Here is a 20,435-nt window from a genome sequence, read left to right as displayed (position 1 = left end):
TTTTAATTAGAAATGCTAACATGATCAGGGAAGTACCTCTCACGCCCACTCTTACCACGCCTCCCACACCAGAATGGGGCAACTGTTTCCCCAACACATGCATTATTCATCCCCAGCCACCTCAACATGAAACGTTTGCTATTGTTTCCACTCGTGTAGCTTGTGTTCTCCCAGCATCGTTTCCAGTGAATGGTGTCTGTATACCTCACCTCCTGGATTACTGGTCCCATTCACACACTGGTGCATCAGTTGAGAAAGAGGCTAGATCGTCAGACAAAGGGTGTCTGATTGGTTTGTGATGATGTCTTTTCTTTTTCCTGAAAGTTGCTGCATGCTGTAGTACAAACCAGACTTGTTCTTTGGAGTAGGTTATGTTAAAAAGAGGGCAGAGCTGCTGAGGCAACCTGTTGCACTGCCCAGAAGAGAACAAGAGAAATGCAATGTGTAAACTGAGCTGCAGTAGCAAATGACAGAACAGAGAAATGCAAACATAGTGAAAGGTATGTTGTAATATTACTATTTATTTTTCTCACTGGCATAAATTACAATTTCTCTGTTGCTTCCTGCTGTATGCAGTGGATTGCTCAAAACCAGGAGATATTTGAAAAGCACTGTATTTTTGTCTTGGTAAGAAAGAATTAATAGGCTATGGTCTCTAATATGTGAACAAGTGTCTGAGACAGTGCTTCAGAAATATTTGGTAGCTGTCTGTTGTGTTCATTGGTATCCATGTAAGACTATTGGAATAATTCCATTATTTGCTCCTTTATAGTCTGTTCAAGGAGACTGGAAGTTCAGACCTGGGAATTACTGGAAAGTGACAGTGACATGGACAAATTATTCTAAACTAGTTGTAAAACTCTCTTAATTGAAAAGAAGATTTATAAAATAGGCGTTAGGATAATACATTTCTATTTGTGCTTTCAGAAAATTCCTGTTCAAACAGCTAATCTGCATCTCTTGACTGTCTAGTTAGAAGCGTATATTTGGAAGTAGATTAGACTGGCACTTATGCAGAGCCCAGACTTCTGTAGTGGATCAAGATTGATTACAGTGACGCAGAATTTCATTTTTATTTCAGTAGAATTTTAAAATTTCCTAGTTCACACAACATCAAAGGTGTCCTTCTAAATAAAAATCCATGCCGTGCTCTGGAGGCATATCTTATTATGTACAATATAATCAGATTGATATAGTATTGCATCAGAAACAACACAAGCTGTTTTGAAATGGGCCGTGTGAGGAAAAAGAAAATGGGGGATATATAACAATGTATGTGTTTTTTTGAAGAGAAAGAAGAGTTACAGTGAATGAAGTTCATGCTAATTAATAATGTTGGACAAACAGTATGTTTTTTCTTGGAATACTGAATGAATACTAAACCAGAAATCAAAAGTTTTATTGTCCTTGACATATTTTTTATAGGTAGCATTGTTCCTATTTTCCTAGTTTATTCAGTTTTTCTTTATAGCTAAATGACCAGGAACTACTTCTACAGAGTCCACTCTGAAATTAATGTGATGTGGGCATTAACCTTAAATAATAAACTCCTGCAGTTTTTTGGTTTTTCTAAAGGCTGCAAAGGTGGGTAAATGCCTGTTAAAATTGTCTGCAAGCAAAGCAGTCTGATCCCTATGCATGGAGAAATCCTCCCTTTCCTCCTGCTGCCTCTGACACTATATGAGGAGCAGTGGTTATTTCGCTGCTCCACTGGGGCCATCCCTCCAGCTTCCCAGCCAGCTGCACTCCTCACACAGTGGGCTGGCACTCTATCAGGGGTCTCTGAGACCTCTCTAGACCAGAGCAAGAGGAGATTCTACAGGCCATGGGGCAGAGACCTTCCTCTGCCTGATTTTTGGTGTACAAACTCTGGAGAGCTTCTGTCCAGTACAGGCACTATGGGGTCTTTAGTCTCTGTGTCAGAATGGTTGGAGAGGCGGCAAGCCAGGCACCCACTGGTTGCCCACAGCCATTTGTACGTGCTTGTCAAGGCTGGGATCCCAGGTATGGGCTCTGCCTGCTGAAGCAGGTGGGAAGTGCAGGCAGGCAGAGTGGGTGTAGTGGACAAACCACAGCTCCACAAGTAATGCAAGAATGTCTTTGCTTCAGCCTTTACTGGTGATGCTTGAGGCTGCCTGTGTGCAGAACTGGAGCAACCCAGTCCTCACATCTCTCTCTCACTCCAGCAGACTGCAATGCTCTCTCTATATCAGTTTTGCAAGATATCACTTCTCTATTTAAATCCTCTAAAAATGCAGCTGTTTGCTGAGGCTTCCCAAGTCCATCATATTCACTAGATTTTTACTCTACCTTCAATATTTAACTAGAAATTATCAGCAACTGATTTAATCAAATCTCATCATTCCTTCAGTGCATCACAAACTGTGGATACAAAGGTGTATAATGTGCCCCTGCCTTAGAACTGTCCAAGCACTTAGGGACTTGAGCTGCATGCATTTTGGGTTTGTCCCTCCTGGTATTATCAAGTTTTTGCATTTTCATAAGCATGCCACATCTCCTACTTAAAATGGGCACCATCCTTTCCATATGTGTCATATTATATTGTATTATGTTACATCACTTTATAGTATATTATATAACATTATATTATACTGTTTAATTTTACTTGAGTGAAATATTGAGAAACCCAGTTCCCTTATATTATGCAATTGGAGATCATTCTGGAGCTAAAAAGTAGAAGATTTTATTTAGGCTACCTTTTGCTTATTATCATGCGATTGGCAAGAAAAATATTTCTGGGAGGAAAGATATTCTAGGGGCTGGAGAAGAGGTGATAGATTTTTGACAGGTAATACTATGAATTTATATTGCACATCCATCCCCAGAAATGTCACAGTAGTATAAATAGTATCTGAATAAAATTTTAGCTTCTTCAGACGTATTTTGTGCCTGCTGTTATTCATTGTTGGTAATGAGACAATTAACAGGCTAATGATATAATATAGGCATTTAATTCTGCCATTTCAATGCCAAACCTACAGGTGTACCTACAAAGTATATAGGTAGGTGTTGTAATTCTTTTATGTCTTTTAAATGCCTCTGCAGAACTGCAGGTCATATCTTCATTCAGGTCTGCTCACCTGAATATTCTTACTTGAGTACCCTGGGAGGTGCCAATGAGCCAAGCAAGTAAGATTTACCCTGAGCAAAGTCTGTAGAAATCTAGAGACATGGACAGAAGGTTTTGAGGGGAAAAAATTGGTTGGGGAGGGAAATTTGATTCTTATGCACATTGAAACCCTTCACATTGAAACATGACAAGTTGAGATCAGATGCGGTAATGTAGAGAGCATCGCTGTAAGACATAGGCCAAAAGTAAGACAATCAATGCCATCTTTAGGTGGATTTAGATAAACAGAAAAATGAGTTTAGAAGAGATGCAAAAGAACACTTGTACTCTTACAGAAAGTGTCAATCAATTTCTAAAAGGCAGAGATACCTAGGGTCTCTTTTATATGTTAACTGCCTAATGCAAAGAAGCATTTCTTGCTGTGCCCCGTGATGCAAGCTAGGATGGAGTCACTGGCATTCAAACTTTGTTTTATTGAAAATACCTTGTACTTAATAGAAGGGGTCAGTTAATTATTTTTGCTTGGATATATGGACTGTGAACCTATTCTCAGAGGTGGGAATCAATGAGAAAAATGAGGAGATAGTCCTTATCTTCTCATATAGGGATTTAAAAGGCAATGGGGAATAATGGCCTTTTACAAAGCTGCAGGGAGTTTGGCCTAGTTAGCACTTTTGTATGCTAACTTAGACTTTAATAAAGTATCAATTAGCACATGCAGAATCAGAGGCCCCTTCTGAATCAATAGAGCATCGTTTGATGGTCATTTTATGAAGTAAAGCAGCACTTCAATGTGGTTAGAGAGATTACAGAGTAGCTTGCAACACAAAAGTCCTTACACTGTGATCAAGGCTACAACCTCCTGCTTTACGGGATAGGCTAAAGGAAACACCGTTTAAGCATACAAAGCTCTGGATCTGATTTACCTGCCAAGAAATTACTGCTGTTACAGAAGTTGGGACCCTTCAGAGCAAACAGAGTACAGCTGGAGTGAATGCTTTATTCCCCATTATCCCCACAGGATGGCAATCCTGGACAAACACCCTCTGATCAGTTCTTTCCTGGAAAGAGCCATTTCTTATGATGATCAAAAAAAGCATGTGGGCTTTTTATTTCATCTTTTTTTCCTAATTATCATGAGAAATACTGATCATTCCAGGATTCATTTGGTATATTCACATAAGCTGAACAATATTATCCATGCCTGATAAGATTTCTCTCTACCACATAGCACAACCAGCTGGTTTATTTGAGTACTAAAGCAGTAAAGACAATTGGAGCATGTGGATTCAGCCTAACAGAGGAGGAGAGAAAGAGGTGGAAAGACCCGAAGAAATTATAGAGTAGACTAAACATATAGAGTCCTCAGACCTTTTATTTTACATTATAAGATGTGATTTTTATTTGCATTTCAAGGTTATAGAAATGTAGGACTTTTCTAAATTGCTTCTATCTTTTGTTTCTGATACAAGACCAAAGATCAGCTGAATGATTTCCAAGATTACTCCCAAGCCTTGTCTTAAAAACTAAAAAAAGAAGAGGTTTCACAGTTTCTATTAGTCACCTGTTCTAATTTCCACCCATCTTATTCTTAGAGGTTTTGTTTGTTTGTAACCTAAATTCCTCTTGCTTCAAGGTAGGCTTATTTCACCTTCACCTGTCCTGGAAACTAAGATGTAGGTCAGCACTCTCATTACACCTGTTAGTACGCATTACACTTTTTAAAAATCTGGTTTTATGCCCTCCCCAAAATCTTATTTTTCCAGACTCAGAAAGTACAAATTTTTAGCCTTTCCACCAGTCTTGTTTCTCCAGATGTCTGCTAATACTTCTTGCTGTTTTCCTGGCAGCAGGTTTGGGAGTCTGTCCTTGTCTCCTTTTCAGCTGTGAGGTGCTGCTTTTTTATGCTGAGGTTGCCAGTGAAAATGCTCCACAGACATGACACAAGCAGCTTGTCCAGCATCCTGTGGACATAACAGAGAGTGGCATTTTCCTCCTTTGGAGCAACCAATCCAATAGTGTTGGCTCCTATTCATTTTGTGGTCATCTCCTTTCCTATAATGCTGACTCATAGGCTGTTACTCACCTCTCTATGCCTGGGCATTTGATTTTGCTGTTCCAAGGCTTGTGTTTTTCACTTGTCCATACTGAGTTTCCTGGAACTGGTTTCCAAACATTTCTCCAGTTTACCAAAATCACTTTGAATTCTACCTCTGTCTTCCCAAGCACTTGCAAAATCTCCCAGCCTCATGTCCTTCTCACATTTTGTTTGTAACTGTTAGCAAACACATTCAGTGTTCTGGTTATGAAGCAAAATCCTGCGGGACCACTCAATGCTGGCTCCCAGTTTAACACTGAGCTGCTGACAGTGGTTCTTCAGGTAGTTTTCCAGTTTGTCACTGTCATTTCACCTGGGTCTTACTGCCCTATGCTGCCTTTGACATTGAGTTGTGGGAGTTGTGTGAGACATTTTACAAAAGTCAAGATACAGCACATTTCTCCAGAGAGGAAAATGAGGTTGGTTTTGTTGTCAACTTGTTCTTCACAAATACATGTTTGCTATTCCTTAGCACCTTATTATCCTCTAGATGCTGAAAATTTGATTGTTGGTTCCAGTAACTTCCCATATATTAAAGTTATAATGAAGGCTCTGTAGTTCACTGGTTCCTCTTCCCTACCGCTCCCTTCTCCTTAAATATATGCACAATAGTTTTTCTCTGCCAGTCGTCTAGGAACTCACTTATCTTCTATAATCATGTGAAGGTATTCACTAATTTTGTCTATTGCTTTAGCTGGTTTCTGAAGTACCTGAGGGAAAATTCAGTGTGGATTGATTAATTTTGCAAGAGATTTCAAAAATCTAGGTTATATGACTTGAGAGAAGACAGAACATAATATATAATATCCCATCAATTTTCACTGGGCACTGTACCTGGCCTTTGGCTAAGATGAAGTTGATGAAATAAAAATGGATCTATCTATTTCTTCATGCTTCTCCCAAATTTAAAAGAGAAGCTGAAAAGCTTCAGGAAAAGGCTGAAAATGTGGGAGAAACTGAAGGTAGTGTTTGTACTGCTACATTTTTTAAGAGAAAAAACAATTCTTCAGTCAAAAGGAAGAAATCAAAACTCACACTTCAGTGCGTAAACTGATTACAAGGGTCAGCAAGGAATTGTTCTCACCATTTCCATCATCTCACAGCAGTACAGTCTTATTTTTTATGGTTAACTAAAGATAATGTATCAAGCAGTATCACATTATTGACCTCAACATTGAGCACTGGTGCTTATTCCCATTGTTTTTTATTTTCCACTTCTTCTTCTCCTTTCTGAAACTTCAAATACAAAATATTTAATGATTCAGGCTTCTCCAACAATGAGGAAGAAACAAATTACATCAAGGCTAGAGTTTTCAGCTTTACCTTGAAGCAAAATTGCCTTGTGTTCCCACCTTTCAGGCAAATTATTAAAGTACGCATGCATGTCTTTCACATCTCATACATTTTCTCAGCAACATGTAGTTCAATATTAAAGAAAAAGACCACTTCTCCTTTTCTTATGTATTCTCTCATTAGGATTTCACTTGTGTCAGACTAGAAGACCATTCCATTTCCACTTGGGGTGTACGATCTTTCCAGTTTCCTGGTGTAATCCTCTTTGGTGCTGTTAGTCACAGCTATTCTGATGTCAAGTTTCTTTTGTCAGAATTTCTTTCTATCTCTTCCAATGTGGGTGAAGAGGGAGTTTAACTATTTGGAAGTACCAGCTACTGGCAATTCCATAGACAAAATTCTCACTAGAGCAAAGATCTAATTTGACAACCCCATCCTGGTATCTCAGAAGTCTGCAGTGCACAACTTGCTGATCTGTAAGTAAGAAAGAATACACTTAGAAGGTATGTAAGAAGAATCTTTTTGATGAAGTACACATATAGATCTGAGAAAGGATCTTCAAATTATTTGAGGGGTTACATGAAGTGGCTACCAACAGTGGGAGACATGGGCCTTGATGATCCTGCAGCTGCTGCTGGTGGGGTTTCTCCATGTTCATATGCTGTGTTCAGGGTCATTAGTTCTTTGTACACCGCCCATGTTTCACTTCCTAAAGAGGAGCTGTACCTAAATATTAAATAGGCACCAAATGGCCTTTTGGTGACCATCAGTAATAGTGAATGGAAGCTATACCTTACTTTCAACTTTCAGGCCCATACTCAAAAGTTTGCACTGATGTGCTCTACTGGATCACTGAAAAGGCCTTTAAAGCAGTGGCAAGGCCCCTAGAATTTACATGTGAATAAAATTTTTCTCTAAGACTTTTAACAAACAAGTGGAGTAGAGCTACAAAGCCTGGTTTATTATGTTGTCTTGTGCTCATATCTCTTCCTCCATACACAACAATTTCAGCTCCTTACAGTTACCTTGTCATAACAGCTAAAATACCTCAGTTACTATTCCAGAACTGCACGTAAAATGATCCCTTAGTCAAAGAGATTGTATAACTGCCCATACTTTCCTCGGTGGGGAGATTAACCTGGTTCTCCCTTTTTGAATAAACCTGCTACTCCCCAGGAAGCAGATAGAAATGCTGGCAAACAGTTGGACTCAATGATCTTAGAGGACTTTTCCAACATTAACGATTCTATGTTCTATGAAATACAGTAATCCTTGGGATCTCTGCTTTCACAATGCTTAGAGAATATTAGTGCAATTATATCACTGCATAAGCTCATTTCTTTGGGAAATCAGACTCAAAACAGCTGCTGAAGATTCTCCCCTCTGAAGGACAGCAACCAGATGGCTCACAGCAGATAATGGAAAGATGAGAATTTTGGCCAAGAATATCTCAGGTCTTACAAAAGCTGCTATTACATCATCATTACAAATTGAATACTAAGACAGATGGAGCACAGGGTTTTGGATTCTTCTCTGAACGATTCACCTGTAACAAACTGACAAACAGAAAGTTTGCCAGCAAGACAAAAGATCCTTTATATTCTAGTAAATGCTTGCTCTGCTTAGCCATTAAGCAATCCAGACACAGGATCTGCTTCATTTAGGATACTCATCTTATGAAATGGGAGGCACTGGGAAAGCTGGAAACATGTCCCAACAGTAGATTATGAAGATGGAAAATAGATAACTTCTTTGTGAGGGGTAGGTGTTAGACTATGTCACATTTATAGATGACAATTAGATAGTACATTACATACGCTCTCTGTGGAAACTGAAACTGTTGAGTTTGAAGACCAAAACCTAGAGGCTGGCATGCAAAGCATGTGAGGTTGTTTTTCAGGCTTTATGAACCTTTTGCTTGCTGTCTTAGAACTAGGACAAATGAGGTCAGCACATATTTATTGCTTCTTACTTTATTCTTTCAGCTTGAAAGTGTCCTGTGAAGACTAAGCACTCATATTTTGCATTTCTAGAAAAACTTTGAAGCTAGGTGATAAAAACAAGGTATACTCTAGTATTTCAGACAGAGAAAGTTGTAAGACTTCTGTTTCTTTTGCTGGTTGGTTTCATATACTGTAGCTTGGAAATTACTTGAAGATGTTCATCCTATTGGTCAGTAGCACATGTCCTCATACTCAGACAAGGCAATCAATGAGATCAAGGCAGGTGCATGTGCCAGTCTTGTACTGCTGAACAATGTCAGAGTCAAGAAATATGAATTAGAAGAAAGATTTTCACTTTTAGAGCACATACAGCTATTTTCTAAGGTAATTTAAAGAATATACTTTCCCTACAAAAAGATACAATTAAAAAGCAAACAACAACAAAAACCACAAACAGACAAACCAAAAACAACAACAGAAAAGCCCACTATTCACTAAGTGTCAGTGGGTGCATGCAGGAATTATGAGAGATGGCAAAAATACTGATTTCTGGTAAGAAAAAGAAATTATGCATTCACTTCTTCGAGTTCAATAGCTGCTTTAGGAAATGGGTTGGTTTGGGTCCATTTCTAATATGGCAAAATGCTGTGTGAAATGCCAAATTAACAAGGAACACAGTCACCATGAAACTAGGAAGTTGTCTTCACCAGCAACAGCACATAGGCCCTTGACAATCATTGGTTTTTATTTTCGTGCATGGGAAGAAATATTACCTCTACCTCATGCAGGCAGACAGCTGCCTCTCATATCTGTCACCAGATAGAAGATAACACCTTTTCTGTCTTTGGCATTTGGGGTCATCAGAGAACCTTATTAATTATCCAGTAGCTGTGGAATGAGAAAGAGACCATTTTTCACTGCTACATGGAAATATGTCATATTGTGGGGACTAGCACACACAAAATGAAATTTTTTGTAGTTAAAAACATGATCTGCTATCATAGCCACCACACAGCACAGACAGGGACACCTCAGATTCAAAATGCATTCCAGGTGTACAACAGGAACAGGTTTTATCCCATGGCAGGGGAATAGCAGATGCCTGTATTGCTCAGGGGCCTTGAGACAAGTCTGAGCAAAGGCTTCTTGTACAGCTGCAAAGAAAGGTCACACTTCAGGGAGAGAAAAGGCTTTATATTTTTTTTTTTTTAAATCATCATATGTGCTACTTTATATGAACATCAATTCACAATTTAGACTTATTTGTAGAGCATTTTTGACAGCGTGACAAAAGTAGTCAGGATGTGTGAATTAAAAGGAATTTTTGCTCAACAATAAAAGAATAATTAGTATGCTTTTCATAGGTTTTCTGTATCTTGGCACATCCTTGATGAAAGAGAGGTTGTTTTATCTGAAATTTATTTGAATTTTGCAGTGTGTTTGCAATGCTACACTTAGTTCCTGTTGAAGTTGACTTGAGCAGAGTTAGTATGACATGCAAGGAGCTTTAGAAACTGTCCTATAGTTCTGTACTGCCCTTGACAGTAGTATTTACAGTGCCTCATACTGAGTAAAAGCTGGGGATCAGACCTTCCCCTGATGCAAGTTATCAGCATAATTCTATTTAGAAATGTTTACTTTGTGATTGTGTGTGTCTTTCATTCTTTTTGATCTTTTTATGCATCTATAACCATAGGGCTGGGATTTATACGATGGGACTCCCTCTGTCATTCTGTGGGATTTTTCACTCTACAGACACTCCAAAGCTTTGAAGGACTTCAGATCTTGAGCAAAATGAGTTCACTGATGTGTCCTAGGAGAGATTGTTGACTAATCTGTAGATGTAATTTTATGACAATGGATTGTATTTTGAGTTAATGTTTATGCGCCATATGGTACATTGTCAAGTTTCATTGTATTTATAAAGATCTTAATAAAGTGAAGTAAAAATAAAAATACATGTTTAGACACAGTGTGTTTTCAGGAAAAGTAACGAGTGCCTCTAGATGTTTCCTTTTAACTTAAACTTGCCCAGAAAGTATTACAGGTAATAGTAACAGTAGAACTGTCCTGGGCCAGAAATAAAACATAGGAAGTTCTAGAAGTAGCACAGAAATATTTAGGACTATAATTATGAAGCCTGTTTAGAGATAACTTACTTAGGTACTTGTCTTGGTTTAGATAGACAGGTATTTGCTAGGGAAGATTGAAGTCTCTTCTGGAATGTAAGACTCCCCTTTCCAAATTATTATAAATTGCAATTAAAAGGCTGTCCGGCAAAGATTTTGGGAATAGGTATAGCAGCACTTTACTAGGGATATTAAAAAAATACAAATGCTGTAGTACAGAAGAATAAGCAAGCAAACAAACAAGTAAGAAATTTTAGAAAACCCTGACAGAGTCAGAAATACAACCTGACTCCCTGTTGGTCAGGGTGTTGGAAAAAGTCCAAAAATAAGCCCTCCTAGAGGTTGGCAGATGTGGTCCTGTTGGAAGCAGATATTGTTCAGTGGAGTCAAGGGTCGAGAGATGGGGCCAGTCATCCTCTGGGAGTCCCGTGGGAACACTGGATGTCTGGTGACACTTGCAGCTCCTTTTTATCTAGGTGGAAATGGTTTGGCTCCTCCTCCCTGGGTAGAGCATCTTACAATAGGATGATGTAATGTGTCATATCACTGGTGAGCTTTAATGGCCCATTAACAGAAGGTATTCCCATGGGGGTAGTGGAAGATTGAACAGAGATGAGAAACAATCTTCACACAGTTTTAACAAATGGCTTGGGAGGTAGAAGCTGAGCAAAGATAAGAAACAATGCCTCACTTGGTTTTAACAGCTGGCTTGCTGTCAGAGAAGGAAGTTACTTCCTTCCTTCTAGAGTAACAACAGATAAAGAAAACCTTTCCATCTGGGTTTCAACAGATGGAATAGAATAAACTTTTTTTTTTTTGGTTACAAAATCCAAGACAGTACTGCAAGAATGCAAGAAATAATTTCCTAATGCAAGAAATTCATTAGAATTTCTAAAATCACAGAATCATAGAATGGGCCAGATCAGAAGGGACCACAGTGGTTCATCTGGTCCAATCTCACTGCTCCAGCAGGGTCATCCTAGAACACATTGCACAGGATTGCAACCAGACATTTGTTGCATATCTCCAGTGAGGGAGACTCCGCAACTTCTCTGGGAAATCTGTTCCAGCGCTTAGTCATCTGCACAGTTAAGAAGTTCCTCTTTGAGTTCAGGTGAAACTCCCTGTGCATCAGTTTCTGCCCCTGTCCTGTTGCAGGGCACCACTGAGCAGAACTTGAAATTATTTTCTTGGCACACTCTCTTCAGATACTTACAGACATTAATGAGGTCCCCTCTCAGTCCTTCTTGAGCTGGAGCAGGCCAAGGTCCCTCAGCCTTTCCTTGTAAGAGAGATGCTCCAGTCCCTTGATCATCTTGATTGCCCTCTGCTGGACCTGCTCCAGGAGCTCCATGCCTCTCTTGTACCGAGGAGCCCAGAACTGGAAACAGCAGTCCAAGATATAACCTCACTAGGGCTGAAAATGAGACAAGTATGGCATTAACTTCTTAAGAAATTTTAGTTGCTGGATCAGCAGAACCTCCATCCCTGGCAGGTGGTTCTAACGCCCATTGTGGTCGTGAGTCTGGCGCAGAATACAGCCTACAGCTGCTTGCTGACTGGTGCTCCTGTGGGCTCATTGCAAAGGTGTCTTATGTCAAAGCAACAAGCAAATGAGGGAACAAGAACTCTAAGAGCTAATCTGTGAAAACATAAAAGAATAATCCATTTCATGGTGGGCAAAAAACTGCACAGTACTCCCACCTCGACCTTGGTTTAAAATATCAAAATTGAGAAATCCAAGGAACAAAGCAAATAGCTCATTTGCTTTGGAGTATTCTTTTCAGTCAAATTTAATTTCTTCTTACTGTAGTCATTACCAATTTGTTTAGTTTCTTTTTGAAAATAATGGGGGGAAAATCTTTAAATGTGTCATTAAACACATAAATCCTTTTCCTTAGCATATTCCTATCACAGTGCTGCTAAGAAAGGTGACATATTTGAAACATTTACTTAAAAAGTATAATATATATTTGTGTATCTATGTACAGAGAAAATGGAGGGAGTAGTTTAAAACTGGTTACCTCTCTTCCCCAGTTTCTCAATGTAATGCATCCCCTCCAAATGAATTGCCTCCACTCAAGCAATGTGCCTGCATGGGTCCCACTAAGGACTGTAGTGTTCTACAAGAGTGCTGAATCCACACAGCAAAATACATTGCAAGGACCAGGCATAAAAGATATAAGCATGTAATTAATTTTATGAATGCAAATAGTCCACTGACTTTCTGGGAGACCACTTGCTCATTGTAATGAGTACAGTAAGCGTGTCAGTAATGCTTTTCAAGTCTGAGCTTTTTGACTATAAAATCCTTGGCATTTATGTAAATATGTACTGAGCACAATACATTTCAATCCCAGTGGAACTCTCTGGGAACCCATATGGTCATCCAAACTATTAATGTTTTTATCCTTTTGTTGGAAGTGTTGTTCTCTTCAGAATTAACAAGATAAATGGGTCACTTGCAAGAAATGCCAGAAGTTGGTTCTGGCAGTTATTTCGTTTTCCTTTTCATCTTTGCCCAGAATTAGCTATTCAATTAAGAATAACTTAATTACAGAACAAATATATGCTGGGAGGGGGGAAGAGGGGGATGTCTGTAGAACTGGAGCATGAAGAGTAGTTCACACTTGGAATATGCCTACTTTAATTTGCAATATGGGCTAAAAAAATTTTTTTTCATTGGCAGACTCTTTTTTGTGTAGAACAATTAGGTAGGTCCTCTGTACTATGTATAGACCACAAGTTGCACAAAGATCAATCAGGGTCTTTATGAAGCCAAAAGTCATGTCAGTAACTGCTGACTGACAAGAAAAAGGATTTTCAGCAATTTTTGCAAGGCAAGAAAGAGACGGTAACCTAAAGAACCAAACTGATAATCAAACATTCATCACAAAAGCAGGGGCAAGAAAGGCATTCACTGCACAGATAGACCTAAACATTTTACAATGGAGTGGACAACCATGAGAAACAAAACAAAACATTTAAACTATTCTTGAAAAATAAAGCACCCTCTGCAGAAATCTCCCAGATTTTGGTCATGTAGTTTTCCTGGGCTCAATAATCTTTGTGTCTCAGTAAGGAAAACAAGATTTCCCTCTCTTTAATGCTTTCAAATTCTTTGCACATCCCCATAATGAGTCATGAAATGTGTTTCTGTAATATATTTCGTATGGCAAGCAGAGGCTCATCAATTCCATCCTTGCACATTTCCTTAAGAATGCATTTCAAAGGGGTCCAAGAAACAATTTACATTAAGGGAACATTAAAAGTTCAGTTCTGCCTCATTCAGTAATGCCAAGTAACCCTTCCTGTATGATGGGTCCCCCTAATTCCCTGAAGGAATAGACCCTGCCTCCAAGCCTGAGGCATCCACCTGTGCTGAAAACCACTCTGGACCAGCTAAGTCTAGAGATCCCATCAAGATAATTCACCCCAAGCATCTGGCTCTTATCCTAACCAAGTGTTGTGTCTACAGCTGAAGTGACTCTGTACTCACCCACCACACTCATCTGGCGAAGAAGCCACCTGCATGAGTCCTCTGAGAGACTCAGTCACCCATGGCTTTAACTGTAGCCCAGTCATCACTTGTGCTACCACACCGTTCAAACCCTGAACGTATGTGAGTGCCTTTTTATGTTGCTGAGAAATGTGTTCCTTGGCCTGCAGGCCTTGCAGATGCAGAAGCCAAGAGTATACACCTACGGTGGTAACACTGTGGGGAAAGAGACCCAGAAAGGTCAGCGGCAGCTTAGCCCAGGAGTTAACAGAGGTCTTTTTCACCCCTTTAACATGAGCTGAGGACCTGAGACAGAAAAAGGATGTCATTCTCCTTCAGTCTCAGAGAGGAGCCCTTGTGGACTAAAAATTGTTATTAATGGTATCAATTTGCCCTTAGGCAAGGAACAAAATGCAATGAGTTTGAGCCTATTTGCTCATGCTTTTGGAAAGGCATGAGAAACCAGAAACTCTGCTTTTAACAAAGAAAAAACCAGCCTGTTTCACTTCAATACTACTTCTTTCTTCCTTTTCTACAAAAAATATATGTCCATGTCACCAGGGGTTGGCATTAAATGGGGAAATTACTGGTACTCAAGGAAGGAACATCCTTTTACGAGACTTTACATTACTTAATGGCAAGTTTCCTGACAGTTGGCATACCCCAGAATAAGGCTGTAGTGGAAATAAAAAATGTTCTTGGGGATACTGCTGCTAGGGACCACTGAGTTGTACACTGTTTTCAAGAAAGGTTCCTCATGGAACTGCACATTCAGATGACAAAGGATGTTCTCACAAAGAGCCTGAAGCATTTATGTCACTTCTTGAGTGACTTCTATAACTCTTTTTTCACTGTTTTTACTTACCTTGCTTCTTGCTGATTTAATGCACAAATGGATGAAAAACATCCTGATGATAAGATTTCTTGTGCTATTGCCTCATTACAGGTATACTGGTAACTCTGCAAGTTCATTTAGCAATGTTTTGATACCTTGCCTAAGCACTGTTGATCCTTGATGGCTGAACTTAATCTCAGGATACATCTGGCACCATTAGTTTTGAATTTGCGGTTTGAGAATTCACCTACCAACACAATCCTGATTGCCACAGGAATTGGTCCATCATCTTGTATCACCTGTTTGCCACATAAACAAAAATGTAACTGATCTGTGCAGTAGATGGAATTTCTTAAAGCAAAACCTGCAGGTAGGACCTTAGCTGCTGGATCATAGTCTGCCCTCAGTTTCCCTCCTGTTGCAGGGCAGAAGCAATGGTGTATTCCCTAAAATTGTATCAGGGGGTGGTGGGAAGCTCTCCCTCACATTTACTCAACAGCAGAACATGGGTTGTAAATGCCTCCCTGAATTTGCTTAGAATAACTTGTTGTTTAGAACATGCCAAGAACATTCTTATGTGCAGAGGGCTTCACCCTTCTCTCAGCAGTGTAGAGGTGTATTGGAGGGCTGGAGCAAAGGTAGAGCAGGCCTTGCACACATTGTTCTTGGATTCCTTTGGCTGTGGGCATCCAGCAAGGACTGTGAGTAATGTCCCTGCCAGAACAGCTGCCAACTTCTTCATGAAGTGACAGACACACAGAGATTACTGTAGTCCTTCCAGGCTTGTACTGCTTGGGTAAATCCCCCTTCTTTAGCTTTGCAGAGAACAAACCTTAATATATTATGTAGCCAGTGTCTAAACAACCAGCAGTTCTGGACATTGCTCTGCTTAGAATTTTACCATGTTCTGTGTTTATAGTTTTTACTCTCTTTGTTGTACCTATTCAGGCTTAGGTTGTAAACTTTTTCAAGGTAAAGAACCCATTAGTTTGCTACACTTCACAACTGTATAGGCTAGCAGCACTGTGTGGTCATACTTGTTCTGGGCTTTATATTTGGAAATATTATTTTGTGTAGAAATTAGTCCTAGATGGTCAATTTGTCTCTGCACTCCCTGTAGACACCGCTTCCAGACTTACACTGCCGTTTTCAGATTTCAGCCAACTTTCAGATTATTTTTTAAATTTCTGTTTCAGTAGATTTCTAAGTATACCTAGCCTTGATGCTGGAGAATTCACAACCACACCCTTCTTCTCTGTTAAAAACATTGCATTGTCTCAGTCTTTACTTTAAAGTCTGTCTAAAATACAATGCAAAATAAAATGCAACTGTCTGAAATACTTTTTCTAATTTTGAAATCTTTCAAGGATTTCAGTTGGAAATATTTGAACAGACATCTCCTGCTACATTTATTTCCACAGGATAAGATTATTAATAAGCCTAAACACCTAAGTGTGGAACAGCTGTAAAAGGAAGTGTGAAGTACTGGCTTAAGACTCAAAGCTCCAAGTGCCTCTCCTAATTAGTCTGTTTGTTATGAAAAAATAAGTGTTCTTTAAAGGAACAGCAAAAATACTGGACCAACAGAGGATGTGAGGAGTTTTTTGGCAGAGTAACTGGCAAGCAGCACTAGATCATTAAATTCAGCAAAGTGGTGAAGGAAAGGTTTGCTATAATGCATGGCCTGGAGTGAGGTCACCAACTAAACTGACTTCATGACAAGAAAAGACCCTAGACTGATGAGAAAGTGTCCTCTGATAGAGGTCAGCATTCCTTTGCCTAAACAGGTCTTTAAGGACTGTGAAAGAATAAAATGTGTTAGCATGACTTGCTTGGACATACAGTATGTGGCCATCAGCACTGTGAAACATTTTGTGGGTTATAAAATGATTAACTGACCATTCAGATTCTAGAAATGTTGCATTTGTAGCAGCAATCAGCTCCTCAGGGAGGAGGCAACAGAATGCGAAACCTGAATTCAAGCAAGAGAGACTGAAAGAATAATTAAAACCAGAAATAACTTGGAGCTTCCAGAAATTATACTCAAGGTTTGCAATATAGCATTAATATCTGTATTTATGTAGACATGTGTCTAATGACAATGGCATAGTTTCCAAGCAGAAAGATAGTTGCCAAATATTGTTCTCCAGGTATCATAATTTTCCAGAGTGAACTGTTTTTAAATATTCTCTAAGGACTTCTGGTCATAAATATTTCTAAAAAGTATGTGCTTAACTCATGCCAATCAATATCATAAAGCAACCCTACAGCTAAATTAGCAAAGTAGAGAACTCATACTTATTGACTAAACCTGATGCTACTCTACCTGAGGCTCAAGGTCTGCAGTTTATATGGTAATAGCATTTCTGTTTTCCAAAGGTGAGCACCCCAATCTTACATTTTTATATAGAAGATTAAATACTTTGTAACACATTTGCCTATTGAAAAAAACTCATTTGCCTTGAGGAAAAAGGCATCCCCTTACGAATATCCTTTAACTTTACAGGATACTGCATTTCTGAGAACCAGGATCTCTCCTGGACATTTCAAAGGACTACACAAAGGACCTACTTTTTTCTCAAGGGACCCAAGTTACTGTGTTTGGACTTTTGAGTCAGTCCTAGTATACGGATGTGGACTTCAGGTAGAATGAGCAATGCAAAGAACTTGTTTGGACTTGGTATCTCCTTGTATTTTTGGGGACTGATGGACCTTACTACAACTGTGCTGTCGGGAAGTGCCAGGCCCCTCACCAACGGGCAAGAAGACAACCTGTCAGACAAGCTGCATCAGCGTATGAAGAGGAGCTGGGTGTGGAACCAGTTTTTTGTTCTGGAGGAGTACACAGGGACTGACCCTCTCTACGTTGGGAAGGTAAGACCCACAGTGGGAGGATGTCTGTAAGAAGTGCATCCACCTGTGTATCTGCAGACTGTGGTGAAACACGGGATGTTTCCTTAAGTGACTTTGCCATCTTTCTGGCAGTGACTTTATCCACATTAATTTCACTTCTTCTCCCAAGAGCTTTTGCCCCATGTCACCTTTGTTTTGGAAGAATTTCTGTTTCAAGGGGTTGTCAATATATTTGCCTATTTCAAAGAGATCTGCTGCATCAATCATCATCTGCAATTTGAGGTAGTGTTAGAAAATCTGCAGCAATCTTTCCAGGGACTCCTACAATGTCAAGGCAAAGCAAGGTTATATTGACATATAAGGATTAGAAAAGAAAGGAAGGGTTTGTGATCATGCTTCTGTCCATGATCAAGTCAGCTAGAAGCTGCAATTCAAAATCAAATTAAATATCCAGTTTGCCTTGAAAACTGACATCTCAGTTTTTGTTTTCTGCAAATCTTCAGGGTCAGAGTATCTTCTGTCTTACCATATCTTGACTGCAGATTAATTTTGTGGGCTACTGAGAAATTGCTCCAGATTTAGACGGGTAGATGGACACTTCATTAAATCCAGCTACGAAGGGTCCTATTTTTGGATCCTTCGTACCCCAAGAACCTACCCATCAGAACAGACACGTGTAAAATATGTTCCTGAGCTCATCCTATACCTATACTTGGTAATATTTTGCATTTACTTTTCTGTGTCTCCTTGAGGAAGAAGCTGATGGAAATCAGACCAGTAACATCTGCTGTCACAATCTGTCTCCCTATAACCATCTTCCTTTTTTGTTTTTAAAGACCCTGAATCGCTGACCCTGTTATTCAGAGTTTTATGGTCAGCATCAAGTTTGCTTCTATTCTACACCAAGGCAACAAATCTGGACAAAAATGTGGAGAGAGCTAATGTGCTTAAGAGTTTGAGCAATACAATCAAGACTGTACATGCCTAGAATATCAGATATAGCTATGACAAGTGGAGACTATCTATAGGTATATATGAAAAATAACTTAGAAAGGATGTCAGAAAATAATTCCTTCACATTTCATTTCTTATTTTTTGTACAATATAGGCTCTACTTTTCCTTCCAAGCTATCCATCTGCAGGAAAAAAAAAATATTACATATCCAGAGGCCCAGTTTGGAAACATATTTATCATTCTACAGCCCCATAGAGCTAAACCGTGCTCTTAGTCACACCAGTATAAATCAAAATGAATCCATGGGCTTCAGAAGACCTCCTCCTGATTTATCCCTGCCTGACTGACAGCAAGATGTGCTCTCCTTCCTCCCACAGCAATGGCATTACTAGTGATTGCCTCCAGATGAGACCTCATTAGTCTTCATTCATTTGTGCACCTAGCTTTTCAGCTCTTGATATCTCTATTGGTTAAAGAAATTAGTATTTGTTTTCAGGCAATTCCCAGCTTTGGAACAAGGGCCAGATTTTTTATTTCACATTCTCAGTTACATCTGAAATTACTTCAGGCTTCCACATGAGTCTTAGATAAAGCAAGTATAGGAAGAAAACTGCTCATCTTTTAGACCTGACGGTGTCATTAGGAGCACACGGATTTGGCACAGTCAGCAGCACTCCTGAGCTTGCCACCACTCAGCTGTGCCCAAGGCAAGGACACCAAGACAGCTCCCCATGGCCTGTCCCCACCACTCTGAAGCCCAAGCTGCCATCAGGGAGCTTCTCCAAGGCTGCCTGGGCACTGGCTGTGCTCGCACCAGGGCGCACAAGGGCTAATTACCTCCCCCAGTTAACAGGGCTAATTAGTGCCACGCACTGCTGGGCTGACATGGCTGGATCCCTCGGAAAGCCTCCCAGCTCGGCAGTGCTCCGTGTAGTCCCGGCACCAGGGAACCCTGCTGCCAAAAGGGGCCTCTGGGGCTCACACGTTCCATCATCTCCCATCCCCAGTGAGGGCTGGGGGCTCTGTGAGGCAAAGGCTTCCCCTCTCCTCGCCCAGCCAGAGGCACAGGTGCTCCCAAGAGGCAGCAGCCTCCCATGGTCCATCGCCTGCCTGCATTTGTGCTGCCTGGGTCTTAGGGATCCTCAGGAAAGGGGTCAGCAGGGGATAGACTGTGGGGTGAATTAATTGTTCTGGCAGGATGGAAATTCTTCAGCCCAAGTCACCCCAGGCTGACTCAAAAATAGCTCTGTAAAGGCTTGCACAGAGTGGAGTGGAGGCACAACAGGGCTTCCAGTCTGCTGCTGGCTGCTCACACCAGCCCTCCAAAACAGCCCTGGGTCTCCTACCAGGCCAGGCAGGGCTTCTTCTAACTGATACCACCACAACATCCTGAAACATCCTCATAGTCAGACCTTGCTTTTATCCATTGCTCTGTCCTAGCCCCTGAAGGAGAAAGAACACACAGCACAGAGCAGGTTTTACAGCTGGTTCTGGCTGGCTCTGTGTGACTGGAGCAACCAAAAGAGCACCTTGACTTGAACCACAGGTCCAAACTTGCCTTGTATGATTTCCAAGGCTGCTGTGATTCTGTGAAATTCCCTGGACAACTGTTAAAGCAAGGTGCGAAATATGTTCTGGACAGGGAAATGAAAGAAACTTTCTGATGTGAAGTCAGTACAATTTTTGCTTTTCTCCAGTGCTCATGATAGTGATTTAAAGTACTTCAGCTTCAGAGGGTT

The 20,435-nt window shown here is 40.2% G+C and overlaps 1 protein-coding gene across 1 annotated transcript in view; it reads left to right on the top strand.

The window, feature by feature from the left end:
- CDH20 (cadherin 20) overlaps window positions 1–20,435 on the top strand; it is a 119,144-nt gene that overhangs the window by 64,237 nt on the left and 34,472 nt on the right. Inside the window, exon 2 of the mRNA XM_066326146.1 lies at window positions 17,395–17,762. Within this exon, the coding sequence (XP_066182243.1) occupies window positions 17,520–17,762 (243 nt within the window). The 5' untranslated portion in view covers window positions 17,395–17,519. The remainder of the gene's footprint in view (window positions 1–17,394; window positions 17,763–20,435) is intronic.

Source organism: Sylvia atricapilla, chromosome 1, assembly GCF_009819655.1.
Source record: "Sylvia atricapilla isolate bSylAtr1 chromosome 1, bSylAtr1.pri, whole genome shotgun sequence".
NCBI classification, from domain to species: Eukaryota; Metazoa; Chordata; class Aves; order Passeriformes; family Sylviidae; genus Sylvia; species Sylvia atricapilla.
This window is presented reverse-complemented; position numbering and strand designations above follow the sequence as displayed.